Source organism: Mus caroli, unplaced genomic scaffold, assembly GCF_978045245.1.
Source record: "Mus caroli unplaced genomic scaffold, Mus_caroli_1 scaffold_16, whole genome shotgun sequence".
NCBI lineage: Eukaryota > Metazoa > Chordata > Mammalia > Rodentia > Muridae > Mus > Mus caroli.
Window position 1 is genome coordinate 32,022,229 of NW_028227271.1, and position 19,661 is coordinate 32,041,889.

The 19,661-nt window shown below is 43.6% G+C and overlaps 1 protein-coding gene across 1 annotated transcript in view; it reads left to right on the forward strand.

The window, feature by feature from the left end:
- Positions 1 to 19,661, forward strand: part of Col22a1 (collagen type XXII alpha 1 chain) — a 248,560-nt gene that overhangs the window by 67,022 nt on the left and 161,877 nt on the right. Inside the window, exons 10-16 of the mRNA XM_021183654.2 lie at positions 2,492 to 2,536; positions 3,562 to 3,624; positions 5,552 to 5,590; positions 15,522 to 15,575; positions 15,725 to 15,778; positions 16,911 to 16,964; positions 17,390 to 17,434. Of these exons, the coding sequence (XP_021039313.1) occupies positions 2,492 to 2,536; positions 3,562 to 3,624; positions 5,552 to 5,590; positions 15,522 to 15,575; positions 15,725 to 15,778; positions 16,911 to 16,964; positions 17,390 to 17,434 (354 nt within the window). The remainder of the gene's footprint in view (positions 1 to 2,491; positions 2,537 to 3,561; positions 3,625 to 5,551; positions 5,591 to 15,521; positions 15,576 to 15,724; positions 15,779 to 16,910; positions 16,965 to 17,389; positions 17,435 to 19,661) is intronic.

The window sequence follows — 19,661 nt, forward strand, 5'->3', positions numbered from 1 at the left end:
CAATTAAGCTGTGTTGTTGTTGTAGTCTCAGCATCTTATTGTGGGTGCCATCACCTGATAACCTAGCCACATCATCAGTCATAGTTCCTGGCCATGGACAATAAACACCTGCTATGTCCTTCATGCTGGGTTTCACTGAGATTTTTAAGACCGCAGAATATGGCCTCTGTGAGTCTTGGTCTGCTGTCTGGTTAGGGAGAGAGAATCCTGAGACCTGGGTCACCCTAGGGAGCTAACCATCTTCCTATGAACAGGTGAACAAGAAGACCTACTCACTGAAATAGGCCATGTGGAGGAACTACCCACCCACCCGTGAAGCTGCTGTGGCTCCTGCCTTCTCCTTCTCCTGCATCTGTGTGTCTGTCAGAAATTGGCATGAGACCTGAGAAGTTACAGTCCTCTTAATGGAGCACAGCTCTGGCAAGAGGCACTTTGTTTATAGCTTTTCAGTGTCATCAGCTGTCCTTTTGGGTTCCTGTTTACATCTCTGTAATCAGTCATGGTGATGGATGTGAAAAATGTCCATTGTGATGGACATTTGTAGGAGGTCCTAAGCACACAGAAGTGTTTATACTCTGGCATATATTGAATACACTTGTGATTGCTCTGAAGAAAATGGGATCCTATGAACATGGTCATACTGATCATTCTTTAATATCACTTTGGAAGAGGGGAACTCAATTGAGGAACTGGGCATGTGTATGGGGCAATGCCTTGATTGATGGCTGATGTTGATTGATAATTGATGTGGCAGGGAAGCTAAAGGGCTGGAGAGATGACTTAATGGTTAAGACCATTGGCTACTCTTCCAGAGGTCCAGGGTATGATTCTCAGCATCCTTATGGTGGACCACAGCCATCTGTAACTCCAGTCTCAGAGTGAGTGATACCTTCTTCTGGATTCTGTTGATACCAGGTACACATGTGGTACACAGACACACCTGAGGGCAAACCATTCATGTAAAATAAAACAAACTAAGCAAGCTGAGTAAGCCAGGAGGGGGCAAGCTTCATCCCTTCATGGTCTCTTCTTCAGTGACTGCCCTCAGGCTTGTGCCCTTACTGTGACTTCCCACACCGAAGGACTGTGACCTGGAAGTGTAAGGTGAAATAAGCAGTTTCTTTCAGGTTTCTTTTTGTCAGGGTGTGTATGTGTTTATCAGAGCAACAGAAAAGCCAACTAGAACAAGAGTGAGAGTATTGCTTTTAGTGATGGGATCAGGTGCAAATGGCCTAGTATTATATTGTTATCATTACTCATAAGAATCATTTTTTTGTTCTCAGTTTGGCTATATTACAGGTGGCTATATCATATGGATCGTGTGTAAACACACAAGGTCTTTCACTATTTTAAAATTTGAATGCAGCTTATGTCTAGAAATTGCTTTGGACACGTCACACTTCATATCTTACTGCTGTGTTAGTTAGGGTTTTACTGCTATGAAAAGACACTGTGACCAAGGCAACTCTTATAGGGACAACATTTAATTGGGGCTGGCTTGCAGGTCCAGAGGTCCAGTCCATTATCATCAAGGTGGGAACATGGCAGCATCCAGGTAGGCACGGTGCAGGAGGAGCTGTGAGTTCTACATCTTGTTCTGAAGGCAAGCAGGAGAAGACTGGCTTCCAGGGAGCTAGGATTAGGATCTTAAAGCCCACACCCACAATGGCACACCTACTCCAACGAGGCCACACCTCCTAATAGTGCCACTCCCTGGGCCATGCATATTCAAACCATCACAAATGCAGTGGTAACAGGTATCACTATTTTCTTTCTAACTCAAGTTATACATTCAGATAAAATAACAGCCCCTAAAATTACTTTGCTTTTATTCACTTATATTGTCCACTGATAAATTATATCACTTATTTATAAGGTACAAACTCGTTCTCTAATTGCCTCTTCCATGTGGAATGGCGAGTCAAGATAAAGAACATGTCAGTCTCCTCAAATATCTATATTTTAGTTCCATCTAAATGAAATTTGATCCCTCTTGTCCGAGCCCTCTCCATTTCCTTACTTCACAGCCTGGAAGCTCTAAGCTCTACTCTACTCTCTGATGTGCGTGTGTGTATGTCTCTCTCTCTCTCTCTCTCTCTCTCTCTCTCTCTCTCTCTCTCTCTCTCTCTCTGTGTGTGTGTGTGAGAGAGAGAGAGAGAGAGAGAGAGAGAGAGAGAGAGAGAGAGAGACCTCTTTAGTTCCCATTAATGAATGAGGACATGGACCATTTTCCTTCCCTGTTTCTGGCTGTGTTTACACCTTTGGTCCCCCAATGGCTACACTGGGGGATCATGGTGAAATTTATCCCTGCAGGTTTGCATTTGAGAGCAGGACTCTCAGCAAATGTCAGCAATTTTCCACTCACTATCTGACCAACCTGATTTAGCATAAGACACATTTTAGAGCCCTTGGGGTGGTAATTAACTTATATGAAAGATGGGAGGAATTAACTTATGGCCTTTACTATTTCTTCTTGTCTTTGTTCCTGCAGGGTGAGAGGGGCTTTGCTGGCCCTCTGGGACTCCCTGGTCAGAAGGTCAGTACCTGCATGGTATTGTGTTCTCTGCTTTAACCTCCATGGAATCATGGCAGGGGTGTGTTACATCACCCTCCTACCTCCCTTGTGGTTGCCCTGGAGCTGGTTATGATGCTGCAATAAGAACAAATGACATGGGGTTCAAGCTGTGAGGCTCTGACCTGCCCAGAGCTGCACCTCTCAGCCTGGAGATGTAGAGAAAGGAGGGCAGCAACTCATGTGCTCTAACAGGCCCATCTCTCCAAAGTCAGTAAATTCTGCATCAATCCTTGCAAGTTGATTAATTCCAGAAGCATTTAAGATGTGGGATTTAGGAGTTATTAAAACTGTACAAACTATAAATCTCTCATGCCCAAAGTTCCTTGGTTGCAAGCAGCCTCTTACTCCTCCCTTATTCTCCAGCAGGCTACCTTCTCTGTCACTGTTTCGGTCTTGGAACACTGATGGGTGGGAGGTCACTGCATGGGGGGGCTTCTTTGCTTTTGCACAACTAATACATTGTCTGGGGCTAACGTATGGTAGCAGAGACATGGAGACAGCTATGATTCTTAGCTTCTTCTGTTACTGTATTCTCCATCTATGTGTTTCCCTCTCCATACTACCCCACCTTCCCGTCCTACCTTGGCCTCTCTGTCTGTCATTCTTACTGTTTCCTGTCTTTCTTGGTTTTGAATCTATATGCCATGATATTAGTATACACCTTCTCCACAGCAAGTTGACACCAGGATAAAGGGTTGTTGAAGCATTCACACAAAGGCCACGTATGGCATATGTTCAGGTCTGGCAGGGCCTGTGATTTGTGAATAAATTCAAGGAACGTGAGGGAATTTGACTTCGGTGCTTCTTCCCTTCCAAGGTAGGACAGGTGACCTCATGACACAGTCACCCAAGATGACTTCAGGATATCTTCAGTTCTTCTAGGGAACTGGGACAAGGTTGGCTGTGAGCAGCCTATAATGACAGAAGTCTAGGAGAGCTTTGGGGGAGTATCTTACCTAATTCTCCTTTTGCTTTTAACCCTCTAGGGAGATGCAGGACCCATTGGACTAATGGGTGCTCCTGGACCCAAGGGAGAAAAAGGAGACACTGTAAGTTAGAGGCTGCTTTTCTATACCAATGGTCTACATGGCTGGTGTAGGAGGAACAGGGCTCCCACTTGCATCCCAGCCTGGTCATATTGATCAGCAAGTGTGGACTGACAGCCTGGTGAATGTAGGCACTGAGTGCATCCAAACCATGTCTCTATTTGCTGGACATGGCCATAGTATTCTTTGCCTTGCCTCTCATTCTGTCTATCCCCAGAGTTCTGTTTTTCCAAAGTTGTACTCTTATGATGCCTGAAACCAACCATTTTGTAGTGTCCCCTACACTCTGGACATCTCACATGCTTATTCTAATGGATATAAATCTACTTTTACCAATAAGAGCATTATTAACAAGTGTACTAAATAGATCAACTAAAAAGCAGATGTTCAGGCAGGATGTAAAATGTCTGATTTATCATCCTGTCTAAAGAAGATATACTTTAAATTCAAGATGCAAACAGGGAACTGGGAGTGTGGGTCAGTAGTAGAGTGCTTGCCTAGCAGACACAAGGCCCTGAGATCTATCCCCAACGAGAGCATATGCATATGAACACACACACACACACCCATACACACATGCAGACACGCACAAATACATACACATGGTGCACATACGTATCTCTAGCTGCATGTGTAGCAGAAGATGGCCTAGTCGGCCATCACTGGGAAGAGAGGCCGCTTGGTATTGCAAACTTTATATGCCCCAATATAGGGGAATGCCAGGGCCAAGAAGCAGGAGTGAGTGGGTAGGGGAGCAGAGCAGAGGGAGGGTATAGGGAACTTTCGGGATAGCATTTGGAATGTATATAAAGAAAATATCTACTAAAAAAAAAAAGGAGGAGGGGGGATTGAAAATTACCATTTTTAAATTAGAAAACAGAACATTAGGATGATCATACCAATGTTACACAAAATGGACTTTAGGACAGAACAGTTCATAAAAGGAGGTACTTTTGGATTGAAAAGACGGTTCTTTAAGATATGTAACAATAAACATAAGCAATTGACAGCAGAGCTTCAAGATGTATAACATACAATTGGTAAATTTCAAAGGAGAAATAGACAATTCCACAGCAGTGGCTGCAACCTTGTATACTTCACTCCCAGTGAAAGACAGAGCAGCCTGCCATGCAGCACACTGGGAACCTTCCCACATTGCTATTGGGGAATCATGCAGCCTCCAGGAGAACAGTCCTGTAGTTCTCATGAGCCTAAACGTGGAGTTACCATGTTAGACATCTATTCAGTCCCTCTCAAAAGAAACACAGTGTATTCTCACAGAAAAACTCATGCACACACTTTCAGAGTGCCATTCTTTTAATTAAAAAGTGGAGGCAAGCTAGTGGCCACATATAAAGAATGAGTAAGTAAAGTGTGCTGAGTCTGCAGCAAGGGAAGTTGCACTATGGGGTATGATGTGGGTGAATCTTAGAAGACTTTGCTGAGCGAGGGAAGTTGGTCATTAAAGGGATGTTACTACAAATGTTTACAATGGAAAACTGGTTAGTGTTTGTCAAGGGCTGGGAATGGGAAATGGGAGCAGCCACCTGTGGGCTGAACTCTTTTTGGAAATAGTGAAAATGTTCTGAAATTGATTGTGATTATTGTTGTATAACTCTGTAAGTAAATGAAACTCATTTAATTAGTTGCTTTCAATAGGTGAATCAGATGGTATGCAAATTGTATCACAATAAGGCTGTTTTGAAAACAGCAATTAGTATCTAGAATGTTAAATTATTGGGAAATTAATTGATAAGACACTCATGAGAACCCACAGTGATAAACAGCCCATCTTTTTCAGAGGTGACAGGCAGAGTTGACGAGATAGTATGTGTAGTCAGATAATATGTAGTTGCTCGAACTGTTGGGTGATGCCACACCACAGAGATGCTCCCTCCCTAACCCTGTGCCTTCTGCTTTCCTTCTGTAGGGGCGAGGACCCTTCATCCATGGGGAAAAGGGTGAGAAGGTGAGTCTTTCTTTATTGCGTTTCTCCAGGGTGCAGGGGTGGATTTGTAAGAAGTATGTGTAACTTTGTTACCCTTCTGTAGATTGAATGGGAATAAGAAGCCCTTTGTCTGCAGGCCTGCTTTCTGTGTGTCCCCTGACTTGGGTGATAGAAGCAAATACAGACATATCAGGAGGGGAGAGCAAGCCAAGTCAGAAAATGGTGGTAGAGAGAAATGAGGAACAGGGACTGAATGTCCCAGGGTCCTATAGAACAGTCTACTGGAAATTTGGCCACTCTAGCAGTGCTTGAGAAATAGTGGCCTGGTCAGGACACCCAAGTAGAGTGTAGAACAGGAGGAGGGCTTGCTTCATATGAATCTGGTTTACAGTGCCCAGGGAAGAGAGTAACTCCTGGTACTCAGCTGAATGGGGACAGAGGCAGAGAAACTACTTGAGGACCACCAGATAGGACATCAGATATGAAGCATGCTTAGTCTTCATGCACTGTGGTAGAGGACCAGTGAAAAGTCTCTGTATGGTCAGGAGGCTGAGGATGTTCAGATAGCAAGAACAGGGATAGGGGAGGGAGCTGTCCAGAGAAATCTGGAAATGAGTCAAGGGATGACTTAAAAGCCATGGTGCTGAGGAGTAGAGCTGATGTGTTGTGATTGGTCAGACAGAGGGCTGGAGGGGAGTGTGTGCTCCTGACACAGAGTAATTCATTTGTGTGTGCGTGTTATGGAAATACATGTGGGAAAGGGAAAGTACATTGAAATCAACCATATAAGATGACTATCTATAATTAATGTTGAAGACACCATCCAGACATTGCTGATAGCACTTGGGGCCAGTTGGACTCAGTGACCTCATCCTTTGTAAAACTAAGACTTCTGTAATGTGCAGTGTTCCTACCCCAGTGATGCTTTCTGTGCTGTTGAATAAATACAGGACAAGGCCCTTTGTTAGGGATATGCACAGACACGGACAGATTCACTAGGCAGCAGTCAGACAGGCATAGAATCAGATTAATACAATAGGCAGGAGATGGCAGAAGACACAGGGCGAGAAGCAAGAGGAATCAAGTATGGGCTCACTCTTAGTTAAATTACTCCATGAGGAAGTGCTTTTCTTTCCCTTAATGTAGCACTGTCACATCACTGGTGACTCTGGGTTTGTTATTATGTGTTCAAAAGGATATACTTGCCCTTGAGAAGCATCCATGAGACTGCACAGTGTACATGTGTGTGTCACTGATGTCATTGGAGATCTGGCTCTTATGAGGGCAGATACTATGCTGGGATGGGTTATATAATCTCCTGGTGTAGGAATCGTTGTGTCATACAAGACCTGACCTATGAGAATATGAAGAGCTGTTCAGTGAGAGCCCATCAGTACTTTTCCTTCTGCATTTATTATAAGAAACATTAAGAAATGCATGCTTATATACCAAAACAGACTTTATTAGTGAGACTTGAAATGTGAATAATGTATATATGCAACTAGAAACAAATGATGATGCAGGGAACACAGAGTGAAAAATTGCACATAAATAATGTAGTCGAGCCCCACAGTGCAAGATCTTGAGTAGGAAAATAATGAATGGCCAGAAATAGCATATTTTGCCACTTTCCAAAACTTTGTAAAATATATACAAGCTAGGTTGTGAAGGGGTAAGATAAATTAATGCAGTACCTGCTTCTAAGTATCAAGGGAAGAGAGAAGAGGTGAGAATAAGTGTCTGGGGGAAAGGAAATATCACAAACCAGACTTGGACATGCAGGTAAATAAGTAGTGCTACTTGAAAGTTAAGTTGGGAGGATGGCAGGTTCAAAGCCAGTCTGAGCAACTAAGGCATACCTGTTCAACACACACACACGCACACACACGCACACACACGCACACACACTCACCAAGGCAGTCACTATGATCACTGTGGCTAATAGGACAGTTAGTATCTAAAGGGACATTATCACTTGATTCTGCTGTGATTAGAGAAGATCATGCCAATGACATATAGGTTCATGCTGTTACTTCTCTGATCCCAACATGGCACACCCACCTTGAACTATAAAATCCACACTGTAGAAGAATAAGTCCTTTTGGCCTAATTCAGTCATCCTTAGGGTATTGTCAAAGCAGGCCCTCTTTGAAATTGCAAAATTAGAAGGGTCTGTGGAAGAAAGGCAATAGAGTAAAATGCAGATGGAGACCTGCCATGTGTGGCTGCCTTTTGGATGCCTCCCTTCTAGAATAGTGACCAGGGACGAGTTTCCCAAATCATACATCACTTATCCATACCAGACATTTATGTTTGGATATTTGCTCCCTCAAAAATCTCACATTTCAAAATTCTCCTTGGAATGTGGTGACATTGTAAGAATGAATCTTTACGAGTAGCATCACTGTCCTTATGAGAGGGCCCCAAGGGAGAGCCTTTTACACCTTCTGTCATATACATGCATGAGCAAGAAAATGTCCTCCAGGAACCAGTGGGTGGCCTTCACAAGACAGTTAATCGTCCCAGGTCATGACCTTGGACTTGCAGCATGCTGGACTGTTTGAAACAGCTTACTGTTATTTCTAAATTCTCCAGCTAGTTTGGTGTGGGGTGTCTCAGAGAAGGGGTATCTGAGAAAGGAGAATCACAAGATACAGCAAGGAATAATGAGTACATCTTTAATTTGCTGTTTCTCTCCAGAAGCAGGAGGTATTGTTAGCTTGGGGAGCTATACAGGGAGCAGATCTATTGACTAATGTGATGGATTTGTCTAGAATGCCGATTGGACTTTGTCTTGAGACACATTAGTGTGTAATGGGAAAACTCCTGACATCATCCTTTAACTAGTATTTTAACACAGTCTGGTACTTAGTTTTCCAGCATTCTGAGGAGGCTAGACTGTGTCCAAGATCATAGAGCTGGTAGGTTATTGTATTTAGGTTGCACATCTCTGGTACATGCATGGCCATTCAGTGTCCCCTACTGAATGAAATGTTGGTATCTAGGAGTTCTTTACCCTTAAAACTGTTTGGTATGAGCCAGGCAGTGGTGGTGCAGGCCTTTAATCCCAGCACTTGGGAGGCAGAGGCAGGCAGATTTCTGAGTTCAAGGCCAGCCTGGTCTACAGAGACTACAATAGCCAAGTTTTTACAAAAATTAAAAGGGTTTAGGAGAAAGTTTGTTTGTTTGTTTATATGCCTTCACCTATCCTAGCATGCCGAGGGCAAATACTGAAAGAATAAACCAAGGTACTTTAGGAACTGTCTGTGGTGCTGAAGGGTACCTTGGAAGACATTTGGGTTCAAGACTCTGAGAGCCCAGGGTTGAAAGGGAATAGAGAAAGTCATCAATTTTTCTTCTCCATTCATGTGACATTTAGGTACTGGCAAAGTCATAAGACTAAGGGCTTCAAACCAGATGTTGAGAGCCTATATGGGAAAGGTAAATGTTTGGTGACTAGACTGTGTTCAGTTAGGCTGAGTGGGAGGACCCTAGGCACAGACTTAAGAGATCCAGACCTTAGCTCAGCCACTTAGCAGCTGCATGACAAGGGACCATGACTTCATCCCTCTAATCCTGGCTTTTCTCCTCTGTGACTTGGCAAATACATACTAGAACCAGATGGGTTTTTGCAAGGATTAAATGAACTAATGAAAATAAATTACTTGTATTTGTGAAAAGAGATTATGAGCATTACATATAATTACTCTTACACCAGCCGCGTTCCGTTTTTAATACCGAATGACATCTTTTACACCCTTGCCACTCATAAGTTCTTATCTTAGGAGGTTGGCAGCTGCAGAATGTCAGAACTCTCCTGTCTCCCTCCTTCCCAGAGGAGGAGTTCTGCAGCATCTAAGACCCAAGAAATTCGAGCAAGTATAGACTGAAAAAGTATCTCACAGTGCCAATGTAAAGGTCCCGTCGTTTCTTCAGTTTATGTGAAATAATTCACATGACATCAAAGAGTAATAGCAGCATCAACAGTTTCTAAGCCCTTACTGACACCTCCCAGGATTCATGCACAAAACATTTAGCTTAACTTTTGAGCTGGACATTCTTGTTCTTATTTTGCAGTGAGTCTTGGAACTGTTGACTTTACCAGTGTATGTGAACGAGGTTGGGTGTAAGATCATGTTGTCTGACTCCATAGTCTGCATTTGTCTGTGCCTAAGCCAGCAAAGAACAACTTTGGAGTTGTATTAAACCAACTAGTCAGATCCTGAGGGAGCTTGTTCATTAAGACTACTGTGGGTGAGGGAACATGTCTGCCTAATCAGGTTCCAGGCTGTACTGTTAGGACTGGCTCAGGATCCTCTTCTCTCTTTGAGGGCCTCTGTCTGGAATGTTTCTAATACTTTTCTCAGAGGGTTCACTTGGCATGCTTGCTGCCAGATAGATGAGGTATATCACACTGGCAGAGTCCCTCTAGCTGGGGGCATTTCGAAATGAGCCATGGCAGTCAGCTCTCCAAGAAAGCAAGAGACATCTGTTATCTGGTAATTACACTTGCTCAATGAAGTGCCAAAGTCCCTGAGGCTTGGGATACTGACAAGTGGGTGTCGGTGTATGAGTAATGTCTTACTAGATGTTGTCTTTCATGTAATCATGGGACAGGGAAATCAAAGTCTAGACTTGGAAACAAAACTACAAATTTGAGTTAGAATGTTAAACATGGAGTTGGGAAAATCTCTTTCCTAGAAGCCTTGGTTGTCTTCTTACAATGGATATATGCACACTATCTATTTGCAATTTTCAAATAGACAAAGTGATGATTTCCTTTTTATAAGTGAAATATGCAGGTTTAGAAATATCACCCCAAATATCAGTAGCACTTTGCTTGGTTTAAACTTTCCTGCCTTGAAAGCATTACCTGGCCACTCTTGAGCCAGAATCAGATTCCTCCCTGAATCATGCCTTCTGATGACTTTACTGATAGACTCTATTTACTGATGCTAAAGCAAAAAACAAGGTTGGGGTAAATATTAATATGTTTCTTGAAAATAGTATATATGTATACAATGTATGTGGATCGTATTCACTCCTCCCAGGACCCTCATGTCACATTTTCCTCCACCCTTACTTATTTTATTCCTTCCTTCCTTCCTTCCTTCCTTCCTTCCTTCCTTCCTTCCTTCCTTCCTTCTAACCCACTGAATCTAATTAGTGCTATCCACAGGCACATGGGTATGACATTACCCACTGGGCTATTGAGAACCTACTGATGGCTATACTTCAAAAAAAAAAAAAAGATTCTTCTTCTCACAGCATCTGTCAACAATAAATAGCTAATTCTTACACACAAAAATGTATTGGTCACTCTGTAAAAACTAGGAGATGCGAGATGGCAATGGCTGCTTTCAGTGGCAGCTGGAGAATGTGCTTTCCAGCCTGTGGCTCTGTCCTAACATTGCAGAAGAGGTCAGCCAGGTCCCTGAACTTATTTTCAAGGGCACTAGCTTCACTCCCTAAGGGTCCTGACTCTGAAAACTGCTGCATGGGGGTTAGGTTTCAACATAGGAACTCCAACAATCAGACTTTGGGAGAGATTGTGTTACTCCACTAAGCTAACAGACCACAGAGGATGCATAGAAGTCCAGACCTCTCTTCCTTCTTTGTCCTTTCCCTTCCTGCCTGCTCTGGTTTGTCTTTTGAAACTTTATTATGGTCATTCCCTTTAACAATCTTCCCAGGCTGAATCTTCCCTTACCAAAACCAGGGAAGTCTCCATTCTATTCTCCACTCTTTACTGACTCACTTTGTGGTTGTAGTAGGGATAATTTGGTTTTATATTTTTACTTTGTTTTGAGGTAGGGTCTCATGTTTAGCCCAGCTGACTTTAACTCTCAGACCTCTTGCCTTCACATTCTTAGTGAGTCTGCTTGTTAAGCATTGGGAAGGAAACACTGTTAGTTTTCAACAGGAGATAGACTGTCAGATAGATAGATAGATAGAAAGATAGATAGATAGATAGATAGATAGATAGATAGATAGATAGATAGAAAGACAGACAGGCAGACAGAAAGGAAGAAAGAAAGAAAGAAAGAAAGAAAGAAAGAAAGAAAGAAAGAAAGAAAGGAAGGAAGAAAGATGGATGGATGGATGGATGGATGGATGGATGGGAGGGTATGTGTATGGGTGGATGGATGGATAGATAGATAGATAGATAGATAGATAGATAGATAGATAGATAGATAGTAGATGGGTGGATGGATGGATGGATAAATAGATTGACAGATAGATACATAGATGTATAAATAGTAGATCTTGTGGTGCTGGTGATCAAACATGTCTTTCTATATGTTAGGCAAGTGCTACCACTGAGATATACCCATGGCTTCTATAATATTTTATACTATAAAAAATACGTGCACACTCATTTTCCATCTGTAAACAGTATGAAGCAATCTTACAAACAAAGAGACTGGGGCCAAGGGAAGTTCAGTGATAATCTTCATGGCACATAAATGTATTGGCTCAAGTTGTGACTTTCTCTGTTCAGAGACCCTCAGTATAGCTGTAGATTAATCTACTTGGACCGTTTTTGGAAGGCATACTGTGAGGGTGAGGCAGTGTTTTGTACTGTCAGATTACAGGGCCCTAGAATATAAAAGATGTGTCTCATGGTAACATAAATTCAGGATGGAAAGGTAAGGTACGTTTGCTTGTTTTCTGTTTTTGTTTTTCTTTTGTTTGTTTTGTTTTTGTTTTTGGTTTGGTTCTCTTACTGACATAAATATAATGCAGCCATACCCCTTCCAACCTATAGGTCTTTCATACATCACATCCTACCTCAGCCCAGCAATAACACTCACATCTTGCACCAGAGTCTAACCTGACAGAGACCTTTACAATAGACCACTACTGATCACAACACAGCGAGGTGATTTAGCTCTATCCAATCTCAAATGGTACATCTGTAACACAGCTTCTGCACCTAAGGCTCGGGGATCACTGAGGAAGAGAGGATGGAAAGATTCTAAGAGCCGGAGGTACAGGAAGTTTGCTGTGAGATTGTATCTCCTAGAAATGTCAGGGAATCTACACCCACAATGTCTGATCAGCATAACTGCCTAAATGAGGACAACACCCATAGCCATGCTTACATGTGGAAGGGGGAGATCTTATAGGGTCCCAACCTTAAACAAAGAACTATAGGCAACTAAGGAATGCTGAGAGTGGGAGAAAATTGTCTTCTCTAGAGAAGAGCCTCCCAATTGGTCATCCAATATCAAATGATCAGCCCTGAAATCAAATGTATGCAAAAAGCATTGTATACACTGAGCACACCACACACACACACACACACACACACACACACACACACACACACACACACACACACAGTACACATACATAGAGTACATAAACACACTTAGGTAACTAAGGAACAAAGGTTATAAATTTGAAAGAGAATGAGGTGGGATATATGAGAGGGACAGGAGAAATGGAAAGAAAAAAATGATAAATTTTAATTTGAAAAAAATTATAACACACAGATACACGTTGGGTGGGGAACTGTTATGTGTCTGACTTAGAAAACAATCCTTCAGTATTTACTGAACAAGGATGGGTCACCTGTACTTATGTCAAATCATTTATGTGGCCAGTTGTGTTACTCACCAGAAACTAAATTGCCAAGTTATCCAAATCCTTGGGCAGTCTAGCTTCCCAAACTAGGAGTAGTGCCCCATAAATAGATACTTCAGAGTCTGTCACTAGCCTTGCCTTAGGCCATCAAAACTGAAAGGTGGGAGAGTTTAAAGCTGGTTTGCTAATTCTTGAGACAATTCTCTTTCCTCCACACTGGGCTATTCACTTCGCTCATGCAGGCTGCTATGTTTTGGAACAGGGGTCTATCATAACCTTCCCTTAAAATCCAAAGGGCTCTAGCAAGGGTTAATGATCAGGGAACATCAAGAAACTGCGGGAATGTCCTCTTGTTTTCCCCTCTAAGAGTTCCAAGATAATGGGTGGGTCAGACTCATAAGTGCCTCCTCTGGTTGTCTCTGTGCTAGAACCGACAAGCTAGAAACATGACAACCATGAGGACAGGCAGAGGTTCCGGAACTCTCCAGAGTTCTCTTTGGCATTGGCATTGTCTCCCCCACCCCCACCCCTGACTCCCTTTATTAGACGCCCCTTGGACCAACTGTGCCCTGCTGTCCTCACTTTTATTCCCAAAGCAGGAGCCCATCTGACACCTCTTCCCTGCCTTCAGCTACAGAATATCCAAACCTGTAGCCAGAAGACAGACTGGCCTTTCCAAGAACGTGCTATTTCAAGTGGGTAACTAGTGTGTTGGATAAACTCTCCACTAAGTGCCCAGATAGACCTTCTTCTGAGTGAAGCACCCTGGAGGAAAGTTTCTCAGAGGATATACTTACTCTTTTGTGAATGTTTCTCTTTTGGAAAACCTTAGACTTAATTATAGGATAAAAGGATATATAGTTAAGGAGGCTGGGGTACTTCCAATGGATGGGTGAACAATGAAGGAGGTGATTTTGAACATGTGCCTTGGAGACAGGTGGAACACAAGGAGTTTTGATCTCTCCCCACTTATGACCATCATTTCAGTCTCTTGGCCCTGTACCGATAGTCTACCTCTACAATGTAAATGGACTGCAATATTTCTAGTGCAGTGAGCTTTGTTGAGGCTGAAGGAGGAAGACATGGTCCTTGGATGTGGAGAGCTATGATGGTATACTCCAGAATTAATTCACCCAGCCTTTCTCGTATTGCCTTATGAGTTTCTGGATGGTCTTGAGAGACCACTGTATGCTCCATGATGAGCACAGATAGAGTGTGGGGTGAATAGCATTTGGTCTGTAGGATTGTGAAGTAGCTGCTGGGCTGATGTGTGTGCAAATGCTTTCGCAGAAGTGAAAGGGCATTCTCTGGGGCCCCAAGTCAAGCTCTCCACAGTAAATACTGTGGGCAGAGCCTTCCTCTGCTTTTGTTTCATGAGCTAAGTGAGATGCAGACTAATGTCGATTGTGGAGATGCCTGCAGAGCATCTAGTTCTGGGCTCATGGCAAATATGCAGTAAGGATGAACCCAGGGTCGGAGCATCTTCATTGTTTCTTTAAGCAATCGTAATTGTTACAGGTTTACTATCTCTGCTGGTTCTTAGAAAGATCTAATTGTGGCTAATTATTTGCATTTAGCAAATGCTCAGTCTCTTCAAGATTCACCTCTACCTGAAGCAATTAGCCCTTCCTATCCCTGGAGAACCAAATAAGGTGTTTTTCTCCCCCACGTTGCTGAGGTGTAAATGGAAACTAAGGAAAGATCCCTTGCCATGGTGGAACTCCCCCAGGGAAGCTGATTATGACCGTCTGACCCAAAAGGCCCAATAGAGACCCATGTCCTAGAAACTGGGTCACAGACACACTGTTCATTCAGAGCAATCCTTCCTCCTGGGAAACTTTCCTAGTTAGCCATGCACCTCATTGTGCTCACATAAGGATGACACATGAGCCTAGAGATCAATAAAACTCTTTCCTTTCCCCAAATCCTGGATAGATATAAAAGTTGCTGACCAAAGACTTGCTTTAGTGCCCTCTTTTTGTTCCACATGAGTTACTAACCCTTGAACTCCTCTGAGCCCATAGTGAAAGAAAAAAGGCCACAGTGGCTTTGGCCATAGCTATTGTTTACCAGCAAGCGCCTTTGTGCATTGTGGATGGTACTCAGGTTTCTTCCTGAGGATCCCAGAAGCTGTTCCCCATCTCCCTGTGTGCTCTGTATCACTGCTGTCTCTTCATATGCTTATGAGAAGGTGCTATAGGCAAAGATGACATCATGGAGAACTGCTGTCAACAAAGTGTACTTGAGGCTATAGGAACACTCATGGTAAAGAGAATCTGTTTTCCTGGTCCAGCCCCTTCCCTATGGATGATGCTTTCTTTACTACACCACTGCAATTGGTATTCTCTTTTTCTTTTTCTAGGGATCCCTGGGTCCACCTGGGCCTCCTGGAAGAGACGGCAGTAAAGGCATGAGAGTAAGTCCATTGTCACCACTCAGCAATTCATCTCTGGTAGTCATCTCACTTCTGATGACTTCTGAGCTATGGGGAGTGGACACCTAGGCATCTTGCAGCCATTTTGGTATGCATTGGACTGTCTATGACCATGTGTTGTTTTTGTGCAGGGAGAGCCAGGAGAGCTAGGAGAGCCAGGGCTGCCTGGAGAAGTGGGCATGAGGGTAAGTATTTCTGGGAGCTGCTTATATTCTCAGGGAATAGGAAGTTCTTGGGGGTGCAAAAGCAGTTGCTTTAGGCATTGGTGAGATGCTTGGATGCGTTTCTGCCTACTTCTCATGCATCTTCATACATATGGGCAGACATCTACACATATATAATTCCTCCTATATCCTTACAGTAGTGGGGCATACAGTTGAAAAATTATTATTCTCTATAGCAATAGAGACTTGAGGGGTCATCCTCTTCTATTGGTGCCTGGTAGCCAGGATGCCATTGCAATGTATGGCCCAGGCATCCTTCCTCATTTTCTTTATTTTCAACTCATATCATTGAAGCACTAAAGCCTGTTGGTGTGTGACTGTGTGTGTGTTTGTGTGTGGTTTATCTCTCTGTGTTGTGAGGTGAGTGTGTGTGCATATGTGGTGTGTATGTCTGTGTGTGTGTGCCTTTCTCTCTGTCCCTGTCTCTCTGTCTCTGTCTCTCACTCTCTCTGTGTATCATCTTTCTGTCTGTCTCTCTATGTGGCATGATATGAATTTCTGTTTGGGTCTTTTTTTTTTTTTGCTGTTGGGTAGTTTATGAAAGTTGAGATAGCTTTGACAGAAGAAATGCCTTTTTTTTTATTCTAGCAGATTTCTAATAGATATGTGCAAATGTGCTGTCCTTTGACTGGAAGTTTCTAGTCAGCCAGACTGTGCTCAGAATTCTGAGCCTGTTTCTAGGACTTCCCCAGGCTGCACAAACCATGTGGCAACTTGAAAAATATCAGGCATGGCAGTCAGTGGCCCAGATTCTGAAGCCACTAGTCTGAGATCACAAGAAGGCTGAGGGACTTGGGGCAAGTGGAGGTGGGATGGTGGCATGTAGGTTCACAATAGCTTTGGAGGCAGAGCTCTTAGCCTTCCCTTGAAGTTCAACATGTCTGGCTGTGAGTGTGGCTTCACCTGTTATCAGGTGGAAGGACCAGACATGGGTGATGAGGCAGAGGTCAGAAAGCATGGACTGGGAGCCCCTGGTATGGGCGGTGTGGGTAGCACATGTAGCCTGGGTAGAACCATATACTTCGCAAAGACTGAGCCGCTCTTATCTCTTTGTTTTTCTACCCTATCCTTCTTTGTGGACTCTCTTCTCTAGGGGCCCCAGGGACCTCCTGGACTACCAGGATCAGCTGGGCCAGTTGGAGCTCCAGTAAGTAAAGACACTTGTCTGTGAGGTGGCTCTGCCCCTCTTTGCAGGTGTCAGGAGCTGGCTCTCCAGCCAGTCTTTCACCTCAACCTATGCAGTAAGCACTTGCTGATTGGATGCTAAGGGAAACTTAGTTTCTCTTAGAGTAGAAATTCTTAAATGTTATGGTACTCATGAGTCACCAGGGGATCAAGTTTAAATGTACATTCCTGGGGTCCCTTTCCCCCAATGAAGCTGGCTAGAACCTGGGAGTGTCAGATACTTGGTATAAACCATTTTTTACCCAGTCATCCACTCTTGGAGGGAAGGTGGAGTCTAGAGAAGCCCCAGCCCCCACATCAGGGCTAGATACCATACAGGTGTCAGGGTGTCCTTTGTCTAAAGAGATGAGCCACATGCAGGCATGTCACTGCTCTTTATTCCCCCAGGGTCTTCAAGGAGAACGAGGTGAAAGGGGGCCTCCAGGAGAAAAGGTATTTATAATCTCTAGTACCACTTCCATGGAAAAGAGAGAGAGAAGGATGACAGGACCTCTTCACTCAGTGCATGCACATGTATATGTGTGGGTATGTGTGTACACACACATACACACACACACACACACACGTATGTGTCTGTGTTTATATGTGCACATGTACATGACAGGAGCACTTGTGCTAGCTCATCTCATGTCCTGAAAAGAAATTGCACAGAAGGCTAGACACTTGGTGCTATGACCTTCAGACTTCCTGCCCAGGGAGAAGTCAACATTTCCAGACCCAAGATCCCTTGATTAGAACTCAAAAGTCCTAGTTGGTGCCTGGGACTCACAGCTTACATGGAAAGGTATATAATTTCTTAGCTCTCATTTGCTCCTTCGATCTGGGCAATGCCAAGTCTATTCAGAGTTCCTCTGGAAGTCAAGAGCTGCAAAGCTCCATCCTCACATAGCTCTCAGTCCTCCTCCCTGACCCTTCACCTTTTTAAGACATGGACAAGGGCTTTTTAGAGCTAGGTCTTCCTTCCTTCCTTCCTTCATGCGGATCCTGACGCTCTGGTAGGCTGCATCCCATTCTCTCTTCTCACAGTGCATGTTTCTTCAGTCCTGCATGGCATGTTTTCATTAGGTATTATAGTTTTATTTCAGTACACTTGGAATGTAGTGAAAGTTACTTTTCAACCTCCCCATCCTGCTATATCTACAGCCTAGATGCTGGCGTAATCCTGTTGACTTCCTCATAGGTACTTAGCTCATTTCACTCACCCATGTCCTTGCCTATGTCTTTTAAAAAAAGTTTATTCATTTTTATTTTATGAGTGCCTGCTTGCAGGTATGTAGTGCACCATGTGGATGTCCAGTGCCTGTAGAATCCAGAAAAGAAGCCCAATCCTTGGAACTGTAGTTACCAACCATTGTGAACTACCTTGTGGGTCCTGCAAAGACAACTTGGGTCTTCTTGCAAGAGTAGCCAGTGCTCTTAAGTGCTGAGTTACCTCTCCAACCTGAAGGCTACTGATTGATTTTGTGTGTGTGTGTGAGATTTTTATACCTGTCATTTTGCTGAACATGTTCACCAGCTGTAGGAGTTTTCTGGAGGAATTGTCTGAGACCATTTTGTATAGAATCACAATAAACTGAAAATCAGGATACCGTGGCTTCTGCCATCCTGGTTGCCATGCAGAGTGGCTTGGAACTAGCTGGATTCTTCTCTGAATATCCTTTTTGCTAACTTTGAACATGTTGAATTAGGCCCCTTTCCAGTTCTTATGTTTGATGTATGCTTAAAATAGCATATGCTCTCAAGAACCATTCTGATTTCTTATATGAGCAGGAAGGAAGTTTCCATGAGAGACAGGTCCTTCCATCTGGTGGGCCTCATTCCAGCATGCATTGGTTGTGAACCCAGCTCCCTCTGTCATTGGTAATTGACATCTCTAAGAATGTGTTCTCTGTAATTGGGAGATAGACCTTCCTCAGGTATCCCAGGAGACAACTGAAGTCCCTGTGGTGCAAGGAGGTCCCTGTAGTAAAGGGACAGAGATGTGGATTGTTCAGGCTACTGGGTATGGGAATGTTAGCAATCTGTAAGATATCTACCAAGGTGCAGAGGGGAGCAAGCCCACTAATGTCCTTGGCCAGACACTTGTGTGTGGCTGCAGAAACTGGGCTTCCGAGATGCTGCCGGTGTTCCACTCTTGCAGGATGGCTCCAGGTGAGGTAGGCCTGGTGAAATGAGTCATGTCCCAGCTTTGGAGTCAGATGATCTGGGCTGTGGTATATGTATCCGTGAACCTGAGATCTTAAATGAGGTTTTAACTTCCCAGATCTCAAGCTCTGCTGACTACACATATGATGGTTTATTAAGCTGAGTCAGCCAGGATGGGAGTGGCTAAGTCCATTCCCCTATGAATAAGATGATTGTCCCCTCTGCTGTCAGGTGTGGGGAATGGCAGCCAGTGGACTCCTTCAGGATCCATAGACTTTGCAGACTGGATTATGACTGGGAAGCTCACATCGTCTCTAGGAAGCCAGCTAACCAGCTTGCTCCATATGGTTTCTGAGGCTGGGTTTTCCTTCACTACACAGAGTGGCTCATTGTATATTTACGTCATGCTTAAGTGGGCTGCTTCTCATTTCAGCAGATTGAAATACAGATTCCCTACTGAATTAAGGATATGGGAAGCAGAGACCACACAGGCATGCTCCTATTTGTATTATAC